Source organism: Camarhynchus parvulus, chromosome 4A, assembly GCF_901933205.1.
Source record: "Camarhynchus parvulus chromosome 4A, STF_HiC, whole genome shotgun sequence".
NCBI lineage: Eukaryota > Metazoa > Chordata > Aves > Passeriformes > Thraupidae > Camarhynchus > Camarhynchus parvulus.
Window position 1 is genome coordinate 18688497 of NC_044600.1, and position 27588 is coordinate 18716084.

At 53.7% G+C, this 27588-nt stretch overlaps 2 protein-coding genes across 9 annotated transcripts in view; both read left to right on the forward strand.

Annotated features, from left to right (window-relative positions):
• Window positions 1-77: 77 nt before the first annotated feature.
• NSDHL (NAD(P) dependent steroid dehydrogenase-like) lies at window positions 78-10449 on the forward strand. Of its 3 annotated transcripts, none has more exons than XM_030967576.1 (8): window positions 78-151; window positions 708-758; window positions 2978-3139; window positions 4664-4810; window positions 5834-5962; window positions 7868-8010; window positions 8492-8594; window positions 9209-10449. In XM_030967576.1, the coding sequence occupies exons 2-8, from the start codon at window positions 738-740 to the stop codon at window positions 9542-9544; spliced, it is 1041 nt and encodes a 346-aa protein (XP_030823436.1). In that variant the 5' UTR covers window positions 78-151; window positions 708-737; the 3' UTR covers window positions 9545-10449. The 3 variants fall into 3 exon arrangements, with proteins under 3 accessions (XP_030823436.1, XP_030823437.1, XP_030823435.1); XM_030967577.1 differs by having other exon boundaries at window positions 89-133; XM_030967575.1 differs by lacking the exon at window positions 78-151 and adding an exon at window positions 200-265.
• A 6774-nt stretch (window positions 10450-17223) lies between these two features.
• Window positions 17224-27588, forward strand: part of ZNF185 (zinc finger protein 185 with LIM domain) — a 31602-nt gene continuing 21237 nt past the window's right edge. For all 6 annotated transcript variants that reach the window (XM_030967646.1, XM_030967650.1, XM_030967647.1 and 3 more), the window contains exons 1-4: window positions 17224-17304; window positions 24964-25038; window positions 25320-25455; window positions 26666-26725. In XM_030967646.1, the coding sequence (XP_030823506.1) occupies window positions 25014-25038; window positions 25320-25455; window positions 26666-26725 (221 nt within the window). In that variant the 5' untranslated portion in view covers window positions 17224-17304; window positions 24964-25013. The remainder of the gene's footprint in view (window positions 17305-24963; window positions 25039-25319; window positions 25456-26665; window positions 26726-27588) is intronic.

Consider the following 27588-nt stretch of genomic DNA (forward strand, 5'->3'; position numbering starts at 1 on the left):
CCCAGGGAAAGAGGCGGGATCAGGGCTAGTGGGGCGTGGTCTGGCCGGAAGCGCGGCGCTGATTGGTGGAGCGTAGGCAGGGGGCGTGGCCGGGGCTCCCTGAGGGCAGCGGCGGCGAGAGGGGTCCGGCAAGGTCCGGCAGCCGGGAAAGGTGCTGGGAACGGGCTGGGGCTGCGGGACAGGGCCCGGGATCCGTGAGGAGGGACCTGGGGGCATGGGGAAGGAGCTGGGAGCTGTGGGGAAGGAGCTGGGAGCAGGGGAGCAGGTGCTGGGGGCTGTGGTGAGGCCCTAAAGGCCGAGGGGAGGAGGATGAGGGGCTCTGGGATGGGGCTGAAAGAGCTGAGGGGGAACTGGAGATGCAGCAGTTCGTAAAGTGCATTCTGCAGAGGGACGAGGTGCTGAGGGACAGGGGGTGGAAGAGCGGGATCACCCTGTGCCCCTGCTTTAAACAGCTCGGTGCTCCAGCTGCACAGGCACCGATCCCGCCTGTTCTCGGCTTTTTCCTTGGAATTTCAAACGGGGTTTCCAAAAAATCAGTACCAAAGAGTCAGGCCAGCACCTGTAGTTGCTGATTTAGTTTGGAAGAGTAGGGAGCATTAACTCCGTCTCTTCATCCTTCTTCAGCATAATGGCTTCAAAGCTTGATTTCTGTAACTAGAAATGTGTTATTTTATTGGGAATAAAAAATATTCTTCCTTTTTTTCAAGGATTCTGGTGGACAGTGCCTCATCCAAGCCATGGCCACACGCCTCAGATCGGTGAGTTGGGGCCTCAAATGGTGCTTGGGAAAGTTTTGTCTTGCAGAAACAAATTCATAACTATTCTGCACATCACTAGGGAAGACATGAGGCTGATCCTGCATTAATGATAACTCTGGGGAGAAAACATGATTTTCCAAGGTATAATTTGGGTAGGTCAAATTCATACCTTAAAATCAATATAGACTGTGTAGCTTGGCTTGCCATAAATATTATGCTGTGCAATATCAAATTATAGACAGTTTATAATAAAATTATATATAATTGTGGCTGCCCCTTGATCCCTGGAAGTGTCCAAGGCCAGGTTGAATGGGGCTTGGAGCACCCTGGGATAGTGGAAGTGTCCCTTTGGAAGGTGGAATAAAATGAACTTTAAAATCCCTCCCAACCCAAACCAGTCTGGGATTCTGGGATTCCTTTGCAGCCTCTGCAGTGCCCTGGGGCTCAGAGGCAGAGGGCAGCATTCTGCTGCAGTAAAATTTCACTTCAGTTACATCTCAGAGCAGTTGGGGTGCTCTTGGCTCCTGGAGAGTGCACGGCCATCAGGGAGTGCCAAAACGGTGTGGGGTGGAAGGGACCTAATGGGAACAGGTGCAGGGAGAAGGGAAATGTCCGTGGGAGGGAGCCTCTGCCTTTGAGGAGAGGCTGCAACAGTTTCTGTCCCCTCAGCAGCTGTCCCCCCTCTGACTGAATCCCCTCATCTTCTCCAATGCCACATCTGTTCATTGGCTGAACACTTCCAGAGCTGGAGACTTCAGACCTCCCTGGGCAGCTGTGCAGGGCTTGGCCCCCCTTTCAGTGAAGGAATGTCCCCAATGCCACCCTGACCTCCCCTGGCCCAGCCTGAGGCTGTTCCCTCTCCTCCTGTCCCTGGAGCACAGCCTGACCCCCCCTGGCTGTCCCTTCCTGTCAGGAGCTGTGCAGAGCCACAAGGGCCCCCTGAGCCTCCTTTGCTCCAGGCTGAGCCCCTTCCCAGCTCCCTCTCCAGCCTCAGCCCCTTCCCAGCTCTCTCTCCAGCCTCAGCCCATTCCCAGCTCCCTCTCCAGCCTCAGCCCCTTCCCAGCTGCTCCTCACAGGAGCTCCAGACCCTGATCAGACTCTCCTCTGCATGGCCCATCCCAAATACCTGCTGCAGCTTTGATGTAACTCAGGGAGCTCCTCCCATTTCTCTTGTGGATCACCCAACACTTGGCAGCAGAACCTTGGTTTGAGGATGTGGCCTTTCAAGAGTTGTGAACAATCCCTGTCTTTGTGTGGCTCCCTCAGAGCTCTCTGCAAGGGTGGGGGTTGTGTTACTACCAGGAGTAAAACTCTCCAGCCAGCACAGAGCATTCTTTGTGTAACAGCTCCCTCAGACTCAGGGCCTGGATGTTCTGTGCTGGCAGTGAGCTCTTTGGTCTCAGTCCAGTCAGATGAGTGGCCAGACTGATAATTAGTGACTCCAATCACTGATTTACAAAGCTTAAAGAAAAAGAAATAGCCCAAATAGACAGCCCCTGCCTTTACCTGGCTGCTTTCTTGGCTCCTGAGTGTCACAGGTTCTGATCATGGTGATGGTTTTGATGCTCTGAGGTAGCTGTGGCAGGAGGCTGAGGCAAATCACAGAATCATCCCAGAGTCCCAGGCTGCTCTGGGTTGGGAGGGACCTTAAAGCTCCTCCAGTTCCACCCCTGCCATGGCAGGGACACCTCCCACTGTCCCAGGCTGCTCCAGCCTGGCCTTGGGCACTGCCAGGGATCCAGAGGCAGCCCCAGCTGCTCTGGGCACCTGTGCCAGGGCCTCCCCTCCTCCCAGGGAACAATTCCATCCCAATATCCCATCCATCCCTGCCCCTGGCAGTGGGAAGCCATTCCCTGTGTCCTGCCTCTCTGTGCTCTTGTAAATCATCTCTCTTCATCTTGCAGGCTCCCTTCAAATTCTGTTTGCTATCCAAGCAGAGTTCATGGGGGCCAATCTTCTTTTCCTTCCCTCCTCCTTGAGCCGCTTGGTTGTGAGCATGAGGCGAGTCCTTCCAGAATCCCAAAATCAGTGTCTGCGCTCATGACTCCCTGGGACAGCACAGAGCTTTGATGCCTGAGTTCAGATTCCTCTGGTGGAGCTGCTGAGCAGAATTGCAGCTCACTGAGCCCCAGGGAAGCTCAGGGCAACGTGCTGTGTGTGTGCCTGTGTGTCAGGGAGGTTCTCCTGACCTGTCCCTGTCCCTGTCCCTGTCCCTGCAGGCTGGCAGGAGCTGCACCGTCATCGGGGGCTCGGGGTTCCTGGGGCAGCACATGGTGGAGCAGCTGCTGGCCAAGGGCTACAGCGTCAACGTCTTCGACATCCAGCAGAGCTTTGAGAGTGAGCAGGTGACCTTCTTCCTGGGAGACCTGTGTGACAAGGAGGTGAGGAAGGACTGCCTGCAAGGAACAGGGGCAAATGCAGGCCTTGCACTTTTCCTTGGGAGCCTCTGGAGGAAACAGATCTGGTGTGTGATGTCTGGATTCTGCTGCGAGCTGGAAAGAGCAGGACTGTGACCATGTTCACAGGGGTCTGAGGATGAGGGAAGAGATGAAGATCTGACTCCATGTTTCAGAAGGCTGATTTATTATTTTATGATATATATTATATTAAAACTATACTAAAAGACTAGAAGAAAGGATTTCATCAGACAGCTGGCTAAGAATAGAAAAAGAAAGAATGATAACAAAAGCTTGTGGCTCGGACTCTCTGTCCGAGCCAGCTGACTGTGATTGGCCATTAATTAGAAACAACCACATGAGACCAATCACAGATGCTCCTGTTGCATTCTACAGCAGCAGATAACCATTGTTTGCATTTTGTTCCTGAGGCCTCTCAGCTTCTCAGGAGAAAAAATCCTAAGGAAAGGATTTTTCATAAAAGATGTCTGTGACACAGGACTGCTTTGTGCCTGGTGCCTTGCATTACTGTTAGCTGAGATTTTACATGACATTACTGTTAGCTGAGATTTACAGGGTAATTACAGCCCCTGGGCTAATTGCAGGGGGCTCTCCCAGCCCTTCTCAGCTCCATGAGAATGGCACAACTCATATTCCCAACAGTCAGGGCAGGATGAGTGGGAGCCCTGGCCAAGGCCTGTGTGAGCCATGTGGGAGGTGACTTTGGGACAGTCACCTGCACTCAGCCAGTGCCATGGGGAGCTCTAAACCTGCTGCTTCTTCAGGGACTCAGCTCCAGGGAGTCCTGATTCTTGTACCTGCACCTGGGGATTGCAGGGAGTGCAGCCTGGCCAGCCTCCAGCTCTGGGGAAGCTGCCAGGGTTTCTCTGGGAAGAAGAGAGGATGTGTGTAGCCCCACATTTCTCTTCACAGAGAAAAGCAAGGCCACATCTTCCCAATAATATTTCTGGGATTCACATTCTCTGAACCTCAGAGAAGAAGGAAAACACAATTCTTATCATTTGCTGTGCCTGTGTTGTGCCAAAGTAGAATGCAATATGGAGATTGTTTACCCAAAGTCACGGTGTTTTGTTTCCTTGGCCTATCAGGGCCAGGTGTGTGTGTGTGTCAGGATTGTTGGGTGACAGTCATGAGATTCAGTGCAGTGGGAGCAGTTGTGTGCAGGGTTGAGTGCTTGGCAGATTCAGTTTTAGATGTATAAAATAATATAGTATAATAAAGAAATTAATTAGCCTTCTGATATCCATGGAGTCGGATGCATCATTCTCTCCCCTTGTTGGGGCCCTCACAGCATTGCAATAGGTGTGTGTGCTGAGGACAGGACATTGTGGAGATCCTGGATGCTAATCCCATCCAGCTGCCCACCTTTATAGAGGAACATGACTTGAAGTGCAGCTGTTTCCATGAAAAAGAGCTGGTTTGTTTCCCTGCTGTTATTTTTTCCTGATGGCTGTTGCTCCATTCCCTTCTCCCCCGTGTTTCCTGCAGGCTCTGCTGCCAGCCCTGCAAGGAGTGTCTGTGGTGTTCCACTGTGCCTCACCAGCCCCTTCCAGTGACAACAGGGAGCTGTTCTACAAGGTGAATTTTATGGGAACCAAGGCAGTCATTGAAGCCTGCAAAGAAGCTGGAGTGCAGGTAAAGCTGGAAAAGCCCTGAGACCAGGAGGGGCTGATGGACTTTGTAACACTGGCAGCACAGGCCAGGGTCAGCCTTGTCTGAGAGGGGACAAAGGGCTCTGTGATCCTGAATTCCCACTTGGCCCATGAAAACCAGTGGAAGAGAGACTCTGGGTCTCCTGCTTAGTGTGAACTCAGTCCCTGTTTGCCACAGAAAACCACATTGTGATTGGAATGGAAAAGCTTCCACTAAAATCTGTCCTGCCTGGGAGTCACCCTGGGAGAATAGCACCTCACCAGTGGCTTCTTTCCTGCTCTCATAAGGGGACAGCCCTGAGATGGTTTTTCCAGCAGTGGGAATATTCATGGCATCAACTCCCTCCTGAATTCCTCACCATGGAATGAGGTGGAACTCACTTGTGCCATAATCTCAGTGCCTTTTGGTTTAGAAAGTCTATTGCCCACAAAAGGAAGAGCCTGAGGAAGCCAGTCTGGAATTGGAGACTGAATTTCCTTTTAAATTACTTTGATATCCCATAAGTTTTCATTTAAATTCATTTATTTCATTTATTTTAAATTTATTTATTATATTCATTTAATTTATTTTAATTTCATTTATTTCATCTGAGTCACCAAACAAAAACATTCAAGGTTTCTTTTTTTTGTTTAATCCACTGTGATCTGTTATTGCCAAGATGAGCAAATCTTTCTTTAAAACACGGGGGGTGTGTTAAGTGTTCCAAGCCTCTGATTTTCCTGGAGATATTTCCCCTGGATTGACTGCCTTGGGGGTTTGTTGGAATGTTTTTATCTCCTTTAGGTAGCATTAAATGATAGGACAGAATGAATTAAAAAGGGGGAGTTCTCTCACCTGCAGTTTCTATTCATCTTCTGTTAGACTCAGGTTATTTTCTGTAGGATCAGTTGGTTAAATATTATTATTATTATCATTATTATCATTATTATCTTTACTCAGCCTTTGTAAATAATGACCATTTTATTTTAGGCTTTAAACAAGTCTTTTTTCCTCTATCTCTTACAGAAATTGGTGTTAACCAGCAGTGCCAGTGTAGTTTTTGAGGGCACAGACATAAAAAATGGCTCAGAAGATCTCCCCTATGCACAAAAACCTATTGATTACTACACAGAGACCAAGATCCTGCAGGAGAAGGTATTTGCCAATGGTTTATTTGTTCTTTTGGGATGTATTCACTTAATAAAATGAGAATAAAATCAAGCTGTGGCATGACTTGCCACAGAGGTTGAATGAAATGCTGTGTGACACTGCAGAGGTGCTCCAGAGCTGCCAGAGGTGTCACTGCCATGGAGGAGCCACAGGATAATCCCAGTTCTCTGCCACAGCTTTGGTTTCACAGCAGTCAGGGGAGGTCTTTGTCCTCTCTGCTGCTTTTCCTGATTTGCAGCCTGAATTTGGAGTTGGGAATGTGAAAAAGGCACTGAGTAAGGAGGAGAGGAGGTGGGAACATGGCCTGAGCTGAGGGGCACAGGCCATTACTGAAAATATTGATGTTAAAAAACATGTGAGAGGTCACTGCTGTGGACACTTGCCCAGCACCAATATCTGCTCTTCTCATGTTCTTACTGCTGCAGCATCTGTGGTTTAAATCTGGGATAACAATGTTTTCAATCAAAGGCAGCAGACCTTTTCTGGATCCTTTTTCCATGGCTTGCATGCAGCTGTGGGAAGAATCTGTGCTTTTTGTGCCAGAAGAATTGAGAGTCCCTTCCATGCTGAAGCTGACAGTGTGAGAGGCTGGAAGGAATTTCCTCCACAAGAGCTTCATTAATTTAAATTGTGCAAACATCTGTTCCTTCCCCAGCACTTTGCAGTAGCTGATAAAGGGGAAGCTGAGGAGCAGCAATCAGGGGTAGCCCCAGTGCTGCTGATTATGGTTTTGTTTTGGGGGAAACTCAAAGGATTTTGTCTGTGCCTCCTCCATAGAAATCCCAGCAGCTGCTGGAAATGAAAACACGTTGTTTAGGAACTCCCAGGAGAATGAAATCTGCTCCAGAGCTGCTGAATGTGCTGCTGGAGCTCCAGGGAGGTGGGATCAACCCCTCCTGAGAGAGATCCAGGGGGGCTGGGGTGGGTACAGCTGCTGGGAGGGACAGAAATGGAGTTCCTGAGTGTCCTCTGCTCCAGCTCCTGCACAGGGTTCATGGAGTGGAGGAGCTTGGGGAGCTCCTCTGGCTTCTGGGGTGTTCAAAGAGAGAAGCAAAGCCTTCCCTTCCTTTGTCAATTCATTAAGTGCTCAACCATAAAAACTGGTTTGTGTCTGGTTTTCTTATCAAGGAGAACTGGGAAAAGAGATAGGAACCAAGGAAGGATCACTTGGAAAGACAGGAGGGGATAATAATTCTTCCACTGGCTCTTCCCAAGGAGATGGGGAGCCCCCAGCCCCTTCAGTGATGACTGTGGGATGTTGGGACCCTGGGTGCTGAGAATTTCAGACTTTCTGTGCTGCCAGGCACTGACCCCCAGGAGAACACTGCATTGACCTGAGGCTGTGGAGAAGCTTCCAAAATGGAATGACAGAGCTGGGATTGTGGGGGTGGGAGTTTGAAGAGAAGTGTGTGATATCCTAGGGTGGAAAACTTAGAGCTGAAGGGTTTAGAATATAGCAATATATATAAAACAAGATGGAGGTTTTAGGGTGGAGGCTGCTCCTTCTTCTTCATCTTCTTCTCCACTTTCTTCTCCGTGGGTTTGGGAGGTTTTATGTAGTTGAATAAAAGTCCCCATTGCAGGGCACAGGTGATTGGTTATTGGGTTAAAAATAACAATAATTTAGGTGTCATTTCTTAACTGGACAGTTTATCCTTAAAAGGCCTTGTAGAGAGAGAGATGGGGCTCCATTTTTAGTTTGTTAGAGTGAAGTGCTGTAGAACTCAGGATTTTTGAAATTGTAACATAAATAAACATCTGAGTCCCAACAAGAAATACCATCTCCCAATTTAATCCCAACCCTGGCAGAAAAAAAGTTAAGACTCCCCAGTGGGATGCATTGCTGAGCTCTGTTTTCCTCCTTGATTTTCTTCTCCTCTTTCCCTCCAGGAGGTGCTCAGTGCAAACGACCCAGACAACAATTTCCTCACCACTGCAATCCGTCCCCATGGAATATTTGGTCCCAGAGACCCTCAGCTGGTTCCCATCCTCATCCAGGCAGCTCGGAGTGGCAAAATGAAGTTCATCATTGGGTGAGCAAGGCCCAGGCATTTCAGAGCTGGGGCAAAATCAGTGCTGGCTCTACAAAGCCCTTTTGGAAGGGAACAAAAGGAAAGCAGTTGTGTTGTTTCTTTTATTTTTCACTTTCCATGTTTTTTTTCTTTAAAATCCTATAGCAGGGGCTCACTCCCTGCCATGGTGAGTGTCCATAATGCCAGAGGAATATCCATGAGGAAAGCTGGCATGGCTTGAGCTGTTAAAGAGCTGTGCCATTAATATGAGACAGCTCAGATTACTTGCTGTTAATTTATACCACTTGTGGTGTTTGAGGTTCTGGCAATTAAAATCCCTATTAAATATGAAACACTAAAAGTATGGCCTGAAATTGCAGCACCAGAGAGTGGGAGAAGAGGAAGCTTGGGATGAATTTATCCTGGTGGAAGTCCTTCCTTTTGCCTCAAGCAGATTCTCAGCCCAGCTTGCCTTGGGGCTAAATTCCTTTTCTGTGTGCAGGGATGGAAAGAACTTGGTGGATTTCACCTACGTGGAGAACGTGGTGCATGGGCACATCCTGGCTGCAGAAAAGCTGCACAAAGGCTCTCCCCTGTGTGGGAAGGTGAGAAGGGAGGGGGAGGGAAGGGAGGGAAGGGATCTCCAGCCTCTGCTGTGGGATCCATGCTGATTCCTGAGGGCCCTGGACATCATCCTGGAGGCCAGCAGCTCCAGGTTTTCCATCTGTGGTGACCATTGAGTGCAGCCACCTGGGCTGAGCTGGATGGATATCCTGGAATTCCCTGCTGTAAAACTCCTTGGGAAGGGCAATCCAGGCAGAACTGGGGGCAGCCAGGAGGCACACATGGAAACACAGCAGCTTTTGGGACACAGTTCAGAACAGGAGGAGCTTTTCCTGGTCCTGCTGTGCACTGGGCACACTGGAGTGTTTTAACTTGTCTGCTGTGTGCTGTGGCAGCCAGTTTGGTTGACATTTATGAGGAATCCTGGCCTCTGGGGTGCTGGAAGTACCCCAGCTTGTTTCCTTGGAAAAGCAGGGGTTCCCCCCTCTTCACTCAGAGGTGGGCAGTGCAAAGCAGTTTGTCAGGGTGGTGTGTGCTCTGGCCCAGGTCAGGGGTGTCATGTCCTCACATGAGCAGGAGAGGGGCCAGCACAGAGCCAAACCTGGGAAATCCACCATGATTTTAACCCCTGGCTTCTCCTCTGCCTCTCTTCCAGGCCTTTCACATCACCAACGATGAACCAATTCCCTTCTGGACGTTCATGTCCCGCATCCTGACCGGCCTGGACTACGACCCTCCCAAGTACCACATTCCCTACTGGCTGGCCTATTACCTGGCCCTGCTGCTGGCCCTGCTGCTGGCCCTGCTCAGGCCCCTGGTGACCATCAAGGCCACCTTCACTCCCATGAGGGTGGCCCTGGCTGGGACCTTCCACTACTACAGCTGTGAGAAGGCCAAGAGGGCCATGGGCTACAGCCCCGTGGTCAGCCTGGACGAGGCCATTGCCAGGACTGTGCAGAGCTACCCCAGCCTGCGCCGGGCCAGGGCCTGACACCCTGCCTGGAGCCTCTCCAACCTGTTTGCCATCATTTCTGACACCTTAACATGGAGCACAAGGCACCAGTTCCCAGGAAAGAGTTTTCCTGACGTCTCTGCTCCTCCTCCTCCTCGTCATTCCATGTGGGAGCTGTGCTGACAGTTTGTTTCTTGGATGTGACTTCTTGTTTGGAAACAGCTGCTGAACTCTCTGGGCTGTGAATAAACACCCTGCTGTGCCCTCTTCAATCCTGAGCAGGCACACCAGCATTCCTGCTCCCTTCCCTCCACCCTTGTCCCGTGTTTTGTTGCTCTGGTGACAGCAGCCATCCCTTCCCAGAGCTGCAGGCTGGGTCACAAACACTTCCTGGGCCTGGCTCCCCTCTGAGCTTTGGCTTTGCTCTCCACAAGACAGCCCAGTGCCAGAAAGGACTTGTGCCACCATCTCTTAAATCATTGCAGCTCTTCTGGTTTTCCCTCCACGATCAGGGGGTGGTTTGGCTTCTCCCTGAGGCAGCAGAAGGAACCCACAAGGAGTGTGTTCACTTGTGGCTTCATTCCTTTGTCCATGCAGGATTTATTTCTGTTCCAAAAGAACCCAAGTAAATCACACAGAGCTGACTTTGCAGCTTTGTGTCCCATCTCTCAGCACAAACAGGATGTTAATGATTCCCTTCTGGGGCACAGATCTTTGGGAGCTGCCTGGCAGCAGCCCCAGCACTGTTCTGCAGATCTGCAGTGCTGGGAAGATCCTGCAGCACCAAGCTGCTCCTCCCTGCCCTGTCAGTGCTGCTCATGGGGATTTTTGGTGCTCTGACCACTTAGTCCATGAAAAAACCTCTTTTCCACAAGGAAATGGATACAAAGCAACAGTCCCCAAGCTATTTCCTCTGACTTGTATGTTAAATGTTCTTTGCCCTCTAATCTTTCTAAGCACTTCAGTTCTGGTTTGGTTTTCAATGAGGGGTTTAGGTTTGAGCTGGAGTTTTGCCCTGTGCAAATTCCTGGATCCCTGGGAGTTCTGGTGTTTCAAATTTCAGAAGGATGGGAAATGCCTCAGTGACAGAATTATGGAATCCCAGGATGGCTTGGGTTGGGAGGGACCTTAAAGCTCATCCTATTCCACCCCCAGGGACACCTTCCACTGTCCCAGGCTGCTCCAAGCCCCATCCAACCTGGCCTGGGCACTTCCAGGGATCCAGGGGCAGCCACAACCTCAGGCACAAGGAGCCTTAACCTCAATGTGCTGCTACAGTCTGATTAAATGGATTTTATTTGAACTTCTGGCTCTTTTCTGGGGGGAAAAAACCCACACTGGGCTTTTTTTTCCTGGGAATTTTGATTTGCTGGTTACCAGCTGGTTTTACCAAGCTTGGCCTTGCAGCAAACACTGGCCAGGTGCTTGGGGCAGCTGCCACCACCCTGCTGGGCACTGCTCAGCCCCCGAGCAGGGACAGCCCTGCCCTCCCACGGGGAGGGAGCGGGGTCTGGTGGAAGGGGAAGGATCCAGGATTTCCCAAAGCCAAATCAGAGCTAAATCACATCATCCCTGTTGGATTGTGCCCTTTTCTGACCTTGAGATGGGGCAGCTGAGAGGCGTTTTAAATACTCTTACTCCATTTTCAGTCTCATGTGAAGGGTGAGACAATAGAGACGTTAAAATTCACACTATCACAATCAGAAGCTTTCTATCAAACTTTTAAAATTCTTTACAAATTCATTGCCCACACATCACCTTCGGCCTCTAGGTGGCATTTCCCAGGCGGGCAGCTCCAATCCACCCCAAAACTGCCGTGGCTGTGCTTGGACACAGGGCAGGGCAGGGTCACTGCTCTCCCTGTCCTGGCAGGGGGAGCAGAAGGGGACCAGAGAGGGGTTCAGAGAGGTGTTCCCTCTCCCAGGGAGGGACCCAGAGCTTTGCTGGGCTGGGGAGCAGCACTGAGGGCAGGCTGTGCACACCTGGGCTGGGGACAGTGACAAGGTGGCACTGAGGGCAGGCTGTGCACACCTGGGCTGGGGAGCAGCGCCCAGGGCAGGCTGTGCACACCTGGGCTGGGGAGCAGCGCCCAGGGCAGGCTGTGTACACCTGGGCTGGGGACAGTGACAAGGTGGCACTGAGGGCAGGCTGTGTACACCTGAGCTGTGGGGAGCAGCACTGAGGGCAGGCTGTGCACACCTGGGCTGGCAGCTCTCCCAGTGCAGTCAGGGAGCTGCCAGGTTCCTCTGGCTCTGAGCACTGCTGTTTCCCAAGCCCTGGTAAACAGGGAGTGCTGGAGCCTGGCTGTGCCTCCATCCCTGGCCACGACACAGCAGAGCCTTGCTCCATCCACAGCCTCTTCCAGCCCTGCTCCAGCCTCCTCCTCTCGTTTTCCAGCTCTAACCAGCATAAATCCTGGGATTTTGGGGCAGTGATGAGATCCTTCTGTTGTGCCCTGCCTGGATGTGTTTTTGTGCCACCACTTCAGCACTGGGAGGGTGTGGAGCTGCTGGAGCAAGTCCAGAGGAGGCACCAGGATGCTCAGGGGGATGGAGCAGCTCTGCTGGGAGGAAAGGCTGAGGGAATTGGGATGGTGCAGCCTGGAGAGGAGAAGCTTTGGGGTGACCTCAGTGTGTGGCCTTGCAGTGCCTGAAGGAGCCAAGTGGAAACATGGAGAGAGACAATTTACAAGGGAGGGAGGGACAGGACACAGGGCAGGGTTAGGTGGGATATTGGGAATTGGGAATTGTTCCCTGACAGGGTGGGCAGGCCCTGGCACAGGTGCCCAGAGCAGCTGGGGCTGCCCCTGGATCCCTGGCAGTGCCCAAGGCCAGGCTGGACAGACACTGGGGCTGGAGCACCTGGGACAGTGGGAGGTGTCCCTGCCATGGCAGGGGTGGCACTGGGTGGGCTGTGAGGTCCCTTCCCACCCAAACCATTCAGGGATTTTTATGGCTTCCAGTCTGTATTCTGTGTGTGTCAGCGAGCAGAGGCTGTGGAGCAAAATTGCCATTATCAAACTTCCCTTCCAAACATCCAGGATCAAATGCAGGTGCAGTCTGTCCTTGTCAGAACACTCAACAGGAGCTCCCCAGGACTTCAAAGAGTTCCCTGGAGCACTCTCATCAAACTCCTTATCTCCCTCTCTCTGCTTCCCTGGCTTCTCCTTGCTGCAGCTCCTCATTTTGCTGACCTGAGATTGGTTTTGGCACTGGGAGAGATAAGGAGAGATCTTCTGTTGCTTATCCTGCAGAAGGGAGAGGGAGGGAAGGGAGAGGGGATTACAAGTGCTTTTCTAGGTGGAGTTAAGGTAACCAAAGCCTCCATTCCCCTCTCACAGGGATTGCAGAGGGAACTTGCTCAGGAGGATTGACCAAGGAATCCTTTCAGTCTTGCCATTAGAACATGGGGGAAGCCCTGGTCCAGACACACCTCCAGAGAGGAGAAATGGTGGCTTGGGTGTAATTACCAGAAATAGGTAAAACGAAAAACGGATGAAAGCAGGTCAGAAATGACCCTGCATGTCCAGGGAGCAAAAAGGCTCAGGGGGCACTCCAGGGGTGTGCAGGAGGTGTCCAGGACAGGGCTGGGAGCAGGCTGGGGCAGTGGAAGGAGCAAGCTGGGACAGTGGAAGGAGCAAGCTGGGACAGTGGGAGGAGCAAGCTGGGACAGTGGAAGGAGCAAGCTGGGACAGTGGGAGATGTCCCTGCCCATGGGGTGGAACAGGAGGGGCTTTGAGGTCCCTTCCAAGCCAAAGCACTCCGTGATTCAGTGAGGTTTGGGAGCAGTGTGCCATGTGCCCCCGGCAAGCACGGGGGGATCTCCAGACCCAGGGATCCAGGCCACGCTGCAGGGCTCCAGCTCAGCATTTGGGGAAGCTGTGGAGGGGCTGTTTTCTATCCCAGTACACCCAGTTAGCCCAGCGTGCTGGTGGCAGGGAGCACCAGGACATTCCCACAGCTCCAGCCGAGGCAGGCTGGGTTGGCTCTGCTTCCCGGGAGAATTCTCTCCGAGTTTCGCTGCTGCTTGTGCAAGCCCCGGGCCGGTGCCAGGCCCACGGGGAGAGTGGTGCAACCCTGCTCTGTCAGGGCAGGGGGAAGAGCAGCTTGTTTGCCTCAGAGCCTGCAGGGAGCTCGCCGAGCTGCTGAGGATAAATCAGCATCTCCTGCTTGCGCCAGAGCGGCTTTGGGTGTTGTGGTGGCACCGCGGTGTCCCCGCCACAGCTCTGCCTCTGCCGGGCCCCGACTCTGCTGACAGCACCACTTTGTGTTGTGCTGGCACTCCTGAGCCCCAGGAGGCTGCAGGTGTGTCCCTGAGCACGGGCAGGGTGCTGTATTCCTGCAGGGAATCCTTGGCACAGACAATGCCCTGCTGCCACCTGCTATTAGGAAGGTGAGGCCTGGCGTTCTGGCAGAGCTCTGCAGTGACACCTCACGAAAAACCAGTTTGATTCCCTTGTAACAAATGGGTGTAGTGGTTTTACACCCTGCGACTCATCACGGCTGGGCTTGGGGCTGGTGGCACCTCTGCAAAGCCCTGGGCACTGCAGGGTTCAGCCCTGCCCTCCCCCTCAGCACCAGCACAGGGAGGGGCTGCACAGAGTGCCATCGGCAATGCAGGAAATGTTCCAGGGCAGCTCGGGGCTCTCGAGTGGGCTTGGTGGATTCCTCACCACCAGAAAACACATTTCTCACCACCAGAAAATACATACCAGAAAATGTTACAGGATGTTCAAACACAGGCTGGGCTCTGAGGCTGTCTCTGGGCAGGAATCACCTTTGCCATAGGAATGATTTGGTAAAACCCCCTTGCCATGAAATTGGCTGCCTGGATTTCCAGGGTGGAGCAGGTTCCCTGCAGAGATCCCTGTTCCTGCAGGAATGAGCTGAGGGGTTACAGCTCCTGGCACCCAGCTGCTCTGGAAGTGGCAGAACAAGGATCAGTCAGTGCCAGCTGTGGGGCATCTTCATGGGAAAGGGTCTTTGTGCTTTCCTGGGAGAGCAGATCCCATGAAAATCCATTTCCTGGTGAAGTCAGATATTCCAGGCTGGAATTTACTTGGTGACAATAATGTTTTTAACTGGAAGTGGGGAAAAGACTCTGTTTTCTTGCTCTCCCATGCTGCAGGAGTGTGTGTGTCCCTGGAGAAGCTGGGGGGTTGGGATGGGATTCAGGACCTTGCTCCTGCTCTGGGCTGGGCTCAGGCACAGCTTTACCTGAGCCTTGGCTCGTGGCTGAGGGGGGGACCAGGCCTGCAGGGTGGGGGTTCAAGCCAGATCCTCTTGGTTTTAATCAGATTCAGTGGGAAAATGGAAAAATTCCCCTCTTGGATTTCACTCAGGTCGGATGAGTACAAAGGACTTTTTGTGTTGTTGACTTCAGCACACTCAGGTTTCCTCCAGAGGTGTGCAGGGCTCCTGTGCTGCTCCAGCTGGGGCTGCTCCTGCCGGGGAGACCAAGACTGGTGTCTTTTCCTGGAGCATCCTGGATCTGGCAGTGTTGAAGTCCCACTGTGAGCAGCTCCCTAGCAGAAACCCAGAGTCTATCCCTGAGCCTCTGGCAGAAGCTGTCAGCTCCTTCAGGCCCTGCAAAGCCACACTGAGCTCACCCCAAAGCTTCCCCTCTCCAGATGAACAGTCCCAGCTCTCCCAGCAGAGCTGCTCCATCCTCTGCCCATCCTGGAGCTCCTCTGGGCTCTCTAAGCAGCTCCAGGTCCCTCCTGTGCTGGCCCAGGGCTGGGGTCTCACTGAGGGGCAGAACCCCAATCCCTTTCCTGCTGCCCACACTGTGGGGATGAATCTCCTGAGCCAGCAGTGAGTCCTGGGTGCTGCTCTGGGAGCTCCTCATCCTCTCGGTGTTTGATGCTGAGGTGCTCGTAACAAATACCTTTTATTTTTGCCTGTTTTTGAGCATTCAGCATGGAACAGTGTGTTCCCACAGGGAAAAAGCAGAGCCTGGCTGTCCGTGTGGTGCCTGGGGACCCAGTGTACCTGCAGGGCTGGCCGGGCCGGGCTGGGCTGTTACTCACGGCTGTTCCAGGGGAGAGCCGGGACAAACCTTCAGCAAACGCTGCCGTGACTCAGGGCTTACCGAGAACAAAGCTGCTCTGTCAGCTGCAGCGCTGGAGCAGAGGATGCTGCCCAGGAAGGGTCTGGGCTGCGTTTTCCAGCCCGCTTTGAACCCCTCCGGTTCCCCTGAGCCGGACCCCGAGCCCGCCCCGCCGGGAGCTCAGGGCGCGGCCCTGGGAACAGCCCCGCTTATCTCGGCCGGGATCAGCGCAGCCACCGAGCCCGGCTCAGCTGAGCCCGGCTGCTGCTGAGCCCCAGCAGATCCGAGGGGAAGATCTGGGGCTGCAGTGACACCTTAATGCCTGAAAATCCCTGATGTCATCCTCACTGTGCTGCTGGGAGCCAGGGCTGGGTCATCGGCCCTGTTCCAGCACATCCCGATGGGATGGGATGGGATGGGATGGGATGGGATGGGATGGGATGGGATGGGATGGGATGGGATGGGATGGGATATTTGCCCATTCATTCCACAGCAGGAGCTTTCCTTTCCAGCTGCTACAGGCTCAGCATTACCTGTACTTGAACAGGGGACAGGGGATCCTGGTGGGGGCTTGGTTGGGGCTTCATCACCTCCAGGGCTGGAGGAGGCCACGGAGCTGCTCCCAAGGCCTGGAGCCCCTCTGGAGCCTGGGCTGGGAGAGCTGGGGGTGCTCACCTGGAGAGGAGAAGTTCCAGGGAGAGCTCAGAGCCCTGCCAGGGCCTGAAGGGGTTCCAGGAGAGATGGAGAGGGACTGGGGACAAGGGATGGAGGGACAGGACACAGGGAATGGCTCCCACTGCCAGAGGGCAGGGATGGATGGGAGATTGGGAACCGGGAATTGTTCCCTGTGAGGGTGGGCAGGCCCTGGCACAGGTGCCCAGAGCAGCTGGGGCTGCCCCTGGATCCCTGGCAGTGCCCAAGGCCAGGCTGGACAGTGGGGCTGGGACACCCTGGGACAGTGGGAGGTGTCCCTGCCATGGCAGGGGTGGCACTGGATGGGCTTTAAGGTCCCATCCAACCCAAACCATTGTGGGATTCTCTGGTTCTTGCCACGCTGTGGCAGTGCCAGGCTGAAGCTCTGACAACTCAGACCAGCTCCAAAGCCCCAGCCCCAGGTGCCAGGCTTTAGGGATGGACAGAAAGGGAGTCCCAGGGTCTGGCTGTGCTGGGCTGTCCCCACAGCCGGCCCTGGGGACCGTGCGGTGACCGGAGCAATTAGAACGGGAAATCAAATGAGGGCGAGCGGAATGCCCGGCAATTTCCTGTGGGATTATCACACCTGTGGGCCTCGGTAATGAGTTCCAAGTAGACAATCAGTGTCGAGGGCTAATTACAGCCCCGCTCCCTGATGCTCCCCGGGTACCACCGCTCCCAAGCGGCTCCGAGCAGCATCGGGGGTCCCGCTCCCCCTGCCTGGGGGCCGAGCTCGCCCCGAGCAGAAATTCCGTGGGGTGAGAGCTGGGGGGCTGCCCGGGGCTGTGCCAGGGCCCACAGGGCCGGGGACGGTGGCATTGGCTGGGGAATGCCAGGAATGCAGAGCGGAGCCTACAGGGAGGGGAGCCCGTGCCGCCGAACGGAGAAACCTGTTTGATTCCCCTGCAGGGCCAAACACACCCAAGTCTCCTCCTCAAAACAAGGCTTGGCTTCCCGGGGCCGGCCCTCCCGGCAGGTGGGGGCTCAGGTGTGCCACAGCCGTGCCAGGCCCGCCCGGAGCCGCCGCTGCCGGGAGAGCTGCGCGCCGGGAACCGCAGGTGGGACCGGGAATGGGAACGGAATGGGAACGGGAGCGGGAACGGGACAGGGGCTGTCAGCTGGGAGGGAACAGAGGGCTGCCCTGCCCTGCCCTGCCGGGGACACCCAAATCCTCCTGCCCCGTGGAGCTGGAGCTGTTCGGGGGTGTCTCGGATCAAAGCGTGGCTCTGCAGGGTTGGATGGGGTTCACTCCTGCAGGGACGGGCTGGGGCTGAGCTTTGGCTCTGGGGTTTGTTGCACCTGTCTGATCTCAAATCCCCTCCCTGCCCACGGCTCCACATCCTCCCAATTCCCTTTTCCCCTCTGGATTTCCGCGGGGCACAGCAGTGCCCTCCCCGGGACGGGTCTGGGCGTGGGCAGGGTCCGGAAAGCTCCGGGCAAATTCAATCCTGTGAGCCCGAGAGCCTCCGCTGAGGTCTGGGGGAGCTGCAGCCCTTCCTGCCTCCTCCAGGGAGGGCTCCTGGGGGACACAGGGGCTGCGGGCAGAGATTTCTGCCTCTCTGCTGCTCTGCCTTGTTTTGTTTGTGCCCGAATCAGGCTGAAATCAGCACCCTGGGAAGGAGTGGCAGAGCTGGCACGGAGGAGAGAGCACCTCCCTCTGCCCTTGCTTCATCCAGGGAATGTCATCCCCATTTCCCTGTCCCAGCCCTGCTCAGGACAGACCCCACAGAGGAGGATGAGCTGTGCTCACCTGGGCAGGGATGTCCTTCCTCCTCAGCTGGACCTGCAGGTTTTGTTTAGGATATTTTATTACTTTTATTATAAACTCAGTTTATTTTATTCATCCAGCCAATGACTCAGTACATTTCTTCCCCAAAAAAAAATTTACCAGGACTTAAGTGGAAGTCCCAATTTCCACAAGTGGCAGATTTTAGCTTTCTTTTACAAAAAAAGTTGTGTTTTCTTGGCAAAACTTTGTGGTGTCTGTGTGACGTCATGAGGCTTCAAGGAGCTTTTGTCCTGCTCTGTGGGTCAGTGACGCAAACACAAAGCTCCACCTTTGACACAAACCCCATTTTTCCTTCCTTTTTCCTTTCATCTTTGAACATCAAGGCTCAAGGTCAGCGATGTGTGGGTGTGGTGAACGTCCTGCACATCCTTCCTTTTAAACCCAGAAATTAGCTGAGCAATTAGGAATTCATTCCATGTAATTAGAGCAATGAAACTGCACACCCAGGATGGCGAAAATGGCCCGAGAGTTTCTGGCAGCGGCAGGGGGAGCTGTGCCGGGGGTGGTCCCGCCGGGAGGATCCCTGGGGACGGGCAGGGCTCAGAGGTTCGTGCTGCCCTTCCCTGCCTTCAGCAGCTCCAGGCTGTGCCAGCTTCAGCAGGATCTGATGGTTCTGTGGGATGTGCGGTCGTGAGTGAATGAAAGGAAATTCCAACTGGGCATTTGCAGCTTTTCACGCGTTGTGTGGAACGGGTCTGTGTTGCTCCTGTTTGTGAGGTCGGGGCAGGATTCCCCCGTCCAGCTGCAGGTTTCCGTCAGGGGAAAAGAGACCTTCACTGTCCTCAGGTGATGGAGGGAAGATCCCAAGGGAATGTGGTGCTGGGATGAGGCTCCTCAGAGCTCCCACAGAGCCCCCAGGCTCTGCTGCAGCCACAGGGGGACCAGGACAGAGCTTCAGGATGGAGTCCACAGGAATTTCCCCATGGAAAGGGTGCCCAGGGCTTGGCAGGGGCTGCCCTGGGAGGCCTGGAGTGCCCATCTCTGGAGGTGGGGACAGGGTGGGGATGGGGCACAGGTTGGATTTGGTGATCCCAGAGCTCTTTTCCAGCCTCAGCGACTCTGGGATTGGGAGTGCTTCTGGCTCACGGAGCAGGCAGGCATGAGCTGTTGTGTTGCACAATCCCAGAAGGGTGGATTTAATGTTTGATTGAAGGTTGCCTGGACTGTTTCAATTATTGAATTCCTGATTGTTTATAGCTTGACCTTAGAAATCTCCTGGTGCTTCTTAAATATCCCCAATGTTTATGGAACAGCATCAGTGTTAAACAGTCACTGCCTGGAAGAGGGGAAAGGCAGGAATAAAAAGCTGGTCCTGCAGAGCAGCTGAGCATTGTCTACAGCCTGGAATGCCAGACTGCTCTGGTTGGGAGGGAGGGGACCTTAGAACCCACCCAGTGCCACCCTTGCCATGGCAGGGACACCTCCCACTGTCCCAGGTGCTCCCAGCCCCAGTGTCCAGCCTGGCCCTGGGCACTGCCAGGGATTCAGGGGCAGCCCCAGCTGCTCTGGGCACCTGTGCCAGGGCCTCGGGCTGGGTCTGGACCTTCTCAGGCTCCCTCAGAACCTCCCCCTCCAAAGAGAGCCCCTGTGTGCAGGAGGTGCTCTGGGATCCTCAGGTGCAGGCTGTGAGCTCCCAGTGTGCAGCCTGAGGTGCAATTCCCATTGTCCCTTGTGTCCCCAAGAGCAGACAGCAGGACAGGAGTGTCCATCCCCCCCAGGAACGAGATGTGCTTCAAGTCAGAGCTCAGAGGGGAACTAAATCCCGTTTTAAATTACTGGCTTAAAAATGGCACTGCCACTGGCCCAGGTGCTGCTCCAGCAGGAGCTGGGGTGGGTCTGGTAGGAGTTAATGTGGGTCTGGAAGGGTTAATGTGGGTCTGGAAGGGTTGAGGTGGGTCTGGCAGGGTTGAGGTGGGTCTGGCAGGGGTCGAGGTGGATCTGGCAGGGGATGAGGTGGGCAGGGCTCCTTCCAGCTCCTGCTGTCCCTTCTCAGCAGATCGGGTGTCGGGTGACATCAGGGCAGAGAGGGACAGGGTTTGCATTGTGGGCTCGGCTGGTGCTCAGAAATTCGAGTCCGTGCCCTCTCGGGAGGCAGCGCTGCGGGCTGGACCTGCCTGCTGGGCCGGGTAACCCGTGCCAAAGGAAAAGGAAAAGCCTCCTCCCCCTGCTCTCCCTCCCGTGCGTGTCCAAAAGCTCAGCTCCAGCTGCTGAGTGCCACCAGATTGGTGATGGAACCCTGGGTGCTGAGAATTTCCGAATTTCTGAATTTCTGTGCTGCCAGGCACTGACCCCCAAGAGAATGCTGCATTGACCTGAGGCCATGGAGAAGGCTTCCAAAATTAAATGATAAAATTGAGAGTATAAATTTGAATAAAAGTGTGTAATATCACATAGTAGAAAACTTAATGCTTTAGAATATAATAATATATATATAACAAATTAGAAGTTTTAAAGCAGTAGCTAGTCCTTCTTCTTCACCTTCTTCTTCATGAGTTTAAGTAGCATTGTGTAATTAGATAAAAAGTCCACATTACAAACCACAAGTAGTTAGTTATTAAGTTAAAAATAAAAATAATTTAAGTGTAATTTCTTAGACAGTTTATCCTTAAAAAGCCTTAAAGAAAGAAAAATATAACTCAATCTTTTTAGTTTGTTAGTAAAGTACTATAAAACTACAACTTTATAGTAAAGTACTATAAAACTACAACTTATAAATATAGTATATATATGTAGATAAATGTAGTATATATATATAAAAGTAATATAAATAGTATATATAAAAGTAGTATAAATAAAGTAAAAATAAAGTAATATAATAAATATAATAATAAATATAATAAAGTAATACAAATAAAAGCTAATAAACATCCAAGTCCAAACAAAAAATACCATCTCACACATTTAATCCCAACCTTAAGAAAACAAAAAAGGTCAAAAATAAAAAAGCAGCACAAGTTCCCCCTTGCACATGGAGGGGGGACCTGGCCTGGAGCTAGGCCTTGTTATGTTTGCCCAATTATCCCTTCATAAAACCAAACAATATTTAAGATAGCAGTTCAATTTTAATTGAATAATTTAGAGAATATATATTGACAATATAATTTGATTAAAAATAGGCATCATTTGGCTCAGATAAGGCGCATAAGCAAAAGACTAACCCGGTGGGGTACGGAGTGCAGGGCTCTCGGACCCCAGCCACCTCACATCAGCTGCCAAGGCCTGACGACGGGCCCCCTTATAAGCCAGGGGCAATGTCATCTCCTCCCATTTTCGGACATCACTCTTCCGTCTCTGCCTCATCGGACCACCTTTACGCGGCATGCTCCATCACTCGTTTTGGTGGTCGCACAAGTCTTTGGGGGTGTCCTGATGAAGGGCGCTCCTCTTCCTCTTTTGTCCTTTGTTCACCTTATGCCCCTGGGTTTGCGCTAAGCCAATATAATGTAAGCCAAAACAACATTCTACTACATTTTAGCATCAAAGCAATAAATCTCATATAATTACCCCATTTTCCAGGAGCCCCAGATTTTCTCGCTTTTTGTTAATTTTGGTAACCATTATCTCTTGCTATTTCCTCCTATCCTGAACATCTGCAGGAAAGGGGTGTAGCTCCTCCTCCCCGCTTTTCTTTTTGGCATTTCAACTTTTTAACTGTTTTATTATTTCCAAATATTGATTACTGTATCCATATTTATTACTGTTTCAATTTTATGAGCACGAATCATACCTATTTACCACAGCCTGGAGGCCAAAACTCTCAGTAGGACTGAGGAGGCTCAAAGGAAGGAAGTTCAAGCCTCTTGCAGGCTTTAAATACATTTTAATTTGAGGCTTGTGAAGGTCAGAGCAGGCATCAATTATCCTCAGAGCAGGAGGTTTTTCTGCATGACTGCCCTGGGTGCTGTTTGCAGCCTCCGGGTCAGCGGCCAAGGCCTCCATCAGTGCCCAGGCCTGAAACGGGGCCTGTGCGGGCAGCCAGGGGCAGGGGGAGCACGGCACAGATCCTCGGAGAGCTCCAGCACGGGCTCAGCTGGGGGGAGCAGAGCCTGGAGCTGCTGCTGGGTCACCTCAGGTGGGACTGGGTCACCTCGGGTGGACTGGGTCACCTCGGGTCGGACTGGGTCCCCACGGAGCCTGGATCACCGTGGGCAGGACGGGATCACTTCAGAGCTGGGACCATCAGTGATGCCCCGTGGGTTTGGGCTGAGGGAAATAACCCTGGTGAGGGCACAGGTTGGCGTCTGTGGATGCCCTCTGTGTGAGGAACCCAGAGGTTCACCCCTTGTCCAGGAGTCCCAGAGGCACTGAGGCTGGAAGGGCCCTTCAAGGTCCTCCAGTGCCACCGGGGCCTTGCAGGGACAGGGAGGGCAGCAGAGGGACCGGGGGGTTCCTGTCCCAAAGGGAGCTGAGACAGTTCCTGTCCCAAAAGGAACTGGGATCAGCATGGGAGAGTGAGGGTGGGGCTTGGGGCATCCATCCCAGGGCCAGGAAGCCAAACATGAGGAGCAGGAGTGCTGGAAGCTGGGCCTGGGGCTGGCCTGGCTGCAGGGACACTTCAGGGGTCTCAGGGCACCTGGTGGTCCCAGGAGAGCTGGATTTATGGGATCAAAGCAGCTCCATTCACTCTTCCCAGGGCATTCCTTCAGTCCCCAGAGCTGGGTCCAGCTGGGATCCAGCTCGTCCCCAAGGCACACAAGGTGCTGTTAGGCTCAAAGGGGCCATTGCCCCAGGTGCCCCAACTGCAGGCTGAACTCTTGTTTTTAACATTTCAAAGTCCCAGCTGAGCCATCCCAAAGCAGGGTGGCCAGCAGGGAAGAGGAGCTGCCATCAGCTTTGAAAGAACAGCAAGTGTTTCATCTCCTGCAGGGTAATTAGAGCTGTTCAAGGGCTTTCCGTGGAAAGCAGATCCTTTCCAATTAAGGACTGCGCTGCTGATTTCAGGCACTTGAAGAATTTATTGGGGAAGAGTTGGTGTGGCTGTGCCTGCCCTCCTGAGGGACCGGATGGGACAGGATGGGACAGGATGGCTGGGCAGGGACAGGTCACCCCCAGGGCCAGGGCAGCTCTGCAGCCTCGGGCACAGCTGGAGGCGCCCCCTGCTTCATGCACGGGCTGTGATCCATTGGGAACACTCCCTGCCGGGGATGGGAGCGAGTTTGGGGTGCTGGAGCTGCTCCAAAACTTCGGAAAGAACCGAGGCAGGGCAGGGACCCTAGGGAGTGTGCGGAGGGAGAGCTGGGCCGGGCTCTGTCCCTGAGCTGGGCTGGGCTGGGCTGAGCTGGGCTCTGCCCCTGAGCTGGGCTGGGCTCTGCCCCAGAGCTGGGCTGGGCTGGGCCGGGCGCCCCTGAGCCCCTGAACATTGGCATCCAAGCAAGGTTCCAGCTCCCTTTTCCACATTAAATAGCCTGGAATTGCTTTCCTCATTAAATAGCTTGGAATGGCTTTCCTTTCGGGGTGAGGAGCTTCAGAGTGTCCTCAGTGGGACACTGCAGCCAGGCTTGGTCCCAAACCAGGGGATCAAGATGACCTCAAACCTGGCTCTCAGCAAAGCTGCCTGTGAGCCCCAGGGCTTCCCAGAGGTGGGAATGAGCTCTGTGTGCTGTCTTGGTGGTGTTCCAGACCTGTGTGTGCTGTCTTGGTGGTGTTCCATGCCTTTGGAAATGGGATTCTGTGTTACTTAGCACGGGTTTAAGCAGCAGCCCCGTTTGCAGTGTGCATTCTGAGGACACAGTTCAATGGGATTTTGCTCCTGTGCAGAGAGGACATTTATCTCCTGTGCTGGGTGGCTCGTGTTGGATGCTTTGTCAGTGGGAATGAAGCATTTTTATGGATCTCCTGCTGCCTGGGACATCCCAGTGGCCCATCCCAGAGGCTGGTGTCCAAAGCTGAGCACCAGTTGCATTTATCCAGCACATGAGGGATTTACCAGGGACATGAGCTGGACCATAAATCACAGGTTATTCCAAATACCAGAAGGAATACTGGAATATCAGCTGCCTGTTGCATATTTGGATGGCACAGGGGTGGGTGTAATGCCTGGGAATGTTTGCAGAGGGAGAGGAGCCCTGGGGAATTGTTCAAGATCCCAATGGGAAGAGCAGGGGACGAGCAGTGGGCAGATCCCTGGCTGAGACAAGCCGGGGGAGGAGGCTTTGCCAAGGCCAATGCCATGAGATCAGCACCCAGCATTCCTCCTGGGCATGTGGCTTCCCAGGAATACTGCAGGGACAGGCCCACCAGCAGGGAGCAACAGCCTCCTTTGAGATTCTCCCAAAGAGGGTTGGGCCTTCTTATTTCTGACTGGCAGAGTCATTCCAGAATCCAGGAGAGAGTTTTGGCAAGGGAAGACTGGGGGTGGTAAAAGCTGGAAGGTGTCCCTGCCATGGAAGGGTTTGGAACTGGAGGAGATTTAAGGTCCCATCCAACCCAAACCATTCTGGGATTCAAGGTGAGATTTTCTCCTCCAAAAACAAAAGCTGGTCCTGCAGCTTCCATGGAAAATCTAGGAGTGCAAACAGAACAGAACCATTTCTGACAAACACAGCCAGGTGCTGAATTAACCTGGGTCCTTCTCATCCCACCTGGCACAAATCCCAAGGGAACTCCAGGATCCTCAGGGTTCTGTGGGCTCCAGAAGGTCTGGCCCACCTGAGTGCCTCTGGGCACTTTTGCAAGGTCTCCTCCACCACTTTCCTCCCAGATCTGGAAAAACACCTCTGGCATGGCCGGATTTGATTTTCCCTGTCCTTGATGCTGCAGGTTCATGGATGGGGAGGAATCCCAGCTCTGGTGCAAGGCCAGAGCCTCCCCATCCCCTGGCTGTGCCACCACGGCTGTGGCTCTGTGGCTGTGCTCTCCTCTCCCCTTGCCTGCCAGGTTTTTATACCACAGCTGATATTTTGCTTATCCCCTTTTCCATCTCTTCCAGGGCCTTGTTGGCTGTGAGCAGTGGCAGAAGGGGAAGGTGCTGCTGAGACCATGATGTCCCTGGGTGTCACTAAAGGTAATTCCTTCCTCTCCTGGTTTTCCTGTTTCCCCTGCCGTGCTGGAGCTGCTGGAATGTCCCTGCAGGGACAGGCCACCAGGGAGGAGTTCCAGTGAGGTGTGAAACTCTGAGTGACCCTCTGTGATCCAGCGGGATGCTGATCCCGAGGTCTGGGTGGCCACGTCTCCATCTCCCACGCAGCGCTGGAAGCTGTGACAGAGAGGGGAGGGCTCTGTGCTGGGCTGGATCCCACCGGCCCCGGGGTCCTGAGCGCTCCCCTCCCTGTCCCTGCTCTCCAGGAGGGCTGATCCCGCCCACGGACGAGGATCGCCGCAGGATCATCCGGCAGATGAAGGTTCGCACCACCCTGCGGGGGGACAAGAGCTGGATCCAGCACCACAACTCCGACTCGGACGAGGAGAAGAGCAGCCCCCTGTAAGAGCATTTCCCTCTCCTTCCCTTTCCCCGTCAGAATTCCCGGAGTTGGGTCATTGATCCAACCCCCGGCCCTGCGATCCCACCGTGTGCCCGAGGGCATTGTCCGAACGCTCCCGGAGCCCTGGGCTGCCCAGGCTCCGCGCTCTCCAGCTGCACAGGGTGTGCTGTGACAGGTTTTGGGGTGCCCCTGGTGCCGGGCACTGACACTGCCTGTGGGAAACCAGGACATCCCTCTGGCTGTCCAGGACCCCTGCCAGGGGGCTCAGAAACCCTGGCACGGAGCCCAGAACACCTGTGGGTTTGATTATGACCCGTGGAGCAAACTACCAGCCTTATATAAAGCTCAGCAAGCCACAACAGTTTAGGTAGAATAATAGTGAAGTTATCATGGGGTGGGAAAGTAGATTTTGGGGTTTTTGGTATGGGGGTTGAGGAGGCAAGATGGAGGGAACTGGGTGTGTGCAGCCTTTCTCCTTCTTCTTCTTGGCCTCCATCTTCTGCTGTGATGTTGGCACTCACGGTTTGGTTTAGAGTAGAAGCTCACTGTCTAACACAGGTGATGGGTATTGGGAAGGAATTGTAAACATTGTACAGGTAGTTTGTAGTATAAAGATATAACACTGCCCTGGGGCAGGCAGAGTGCCTGGAACTGTCCTGCTGGATGGACCACAGCAGGGCAGGAGAGAATTTATTATAGATAAGATGCAATAAACAACCTTGAGACTGAGAAATGAAGAGCTCTGACTTCTTCTTCAAGCCCAGGCTGGGAAAAGAGACCTTTAACAATCTTGGGGTCGCAGTGACCCAGAAAGGCCCAGAACTGCCAGAGGTGTTGCTGCTCCTCTTTATTTCTGATGAATGCAGCTGGGCTCAGACAAAGCTCAGACAAATGTCTTCTGCTGGAGCTGGGATTCAGCAGCACAGACAGATTGGGAGGCTCAGGAGAGCTCCAAAGTTTCGTGAAGCCAGATTGTGCTTTGGAGTGACAAACTCAGGGCAGGCCTGCAGGGAGTTTAGGATGGGAGAGGCAGGAAATCAAACAGTTCCCTGGATGTCTCACAGTGCCCTGTGCCAGGGAACACCAGGCTGCTCCAGCTCCTCTTCACTTGGGAACAGACCCAATTCCAAACCCCTCTTCTCTTCCCCTCTCTCCAAACCCACGCTCAGCAATCAGTTAACCACATCCTTGTGTTTGCTGTTCCCTCAGGTCTGGCCAGGCTGGTGGGGCACCCCCAGCCCCCAAACCCGCTGCTCCCCAGCAGGACAGGTAATTCCAGGGCCCCATTCCCATCCCATTCCCTGCCCTGCTGCCTGCTGGGCTCGGTGCCAGCCCTCACCTCGCTGTGTGCCCCCCTCACCTCCTGCTGCCAGCACAGCTCTGGGCACAGCCCTGCTCACAGGGATGCCTCACCTCGGAGAGGGCAGGGACTGGCTCCCGAGAGGTGCTGCAGGGTGCAGGGATGACTTTAATTCAGAGGGACGGAGCCTTTGAGCCACTGATGGCACAAGGCTGGGCTGGGACATCAGTGGCTCTGCTGCTGCAGCCCCTCAGTGCTCCAAGCAGGGGCCCCTCAGGGCAGGGGGAGCCCTGGGTGGGGCTGAGGTCGGTTCAGAGCACGAGGGGTCTCCAGGAACTCAGGAGCTTGGAGGAATATCCTGAAATACCAAACTCTTGGGAGGGGCCTGGCCCTGTGTGAGAACTCTGCCCTCTCCCCTGAGCACTTCCCTGCTTCCCTTTCCCTGTGGCAGCTCCCCCCACTCCTGGTGCTCTCCAGAGGAGCCACGTTGTGCTTCCTCCTGGGAATGCACCTTGGGGGAGCTGGGGTGCAGCTGTTGCTCTCCAGTGATAAAATAATCAGGGTCTGCATCACAGCTGATTTCCCCCTCCTGCCACCATCCTGGGCCAGAGAACACTGCCAGCATGGCTAATATTAATTGGCTCACTATAAAATTCACTTTCCCTATAAAAAATCCTCTACAGAGCTTGTTCTGATGATTATTCATTTGAAAACATCCCTCCAGAGTCAATCCAGCTGTGGGATCCCTCCAGGCCTGCTTAGCTGGGTTTTTGGTTTGACATCCATGTGGACTTTCCCCTTCAGTCCTGGTGCTGCTGCTGTTGTTTTCCCC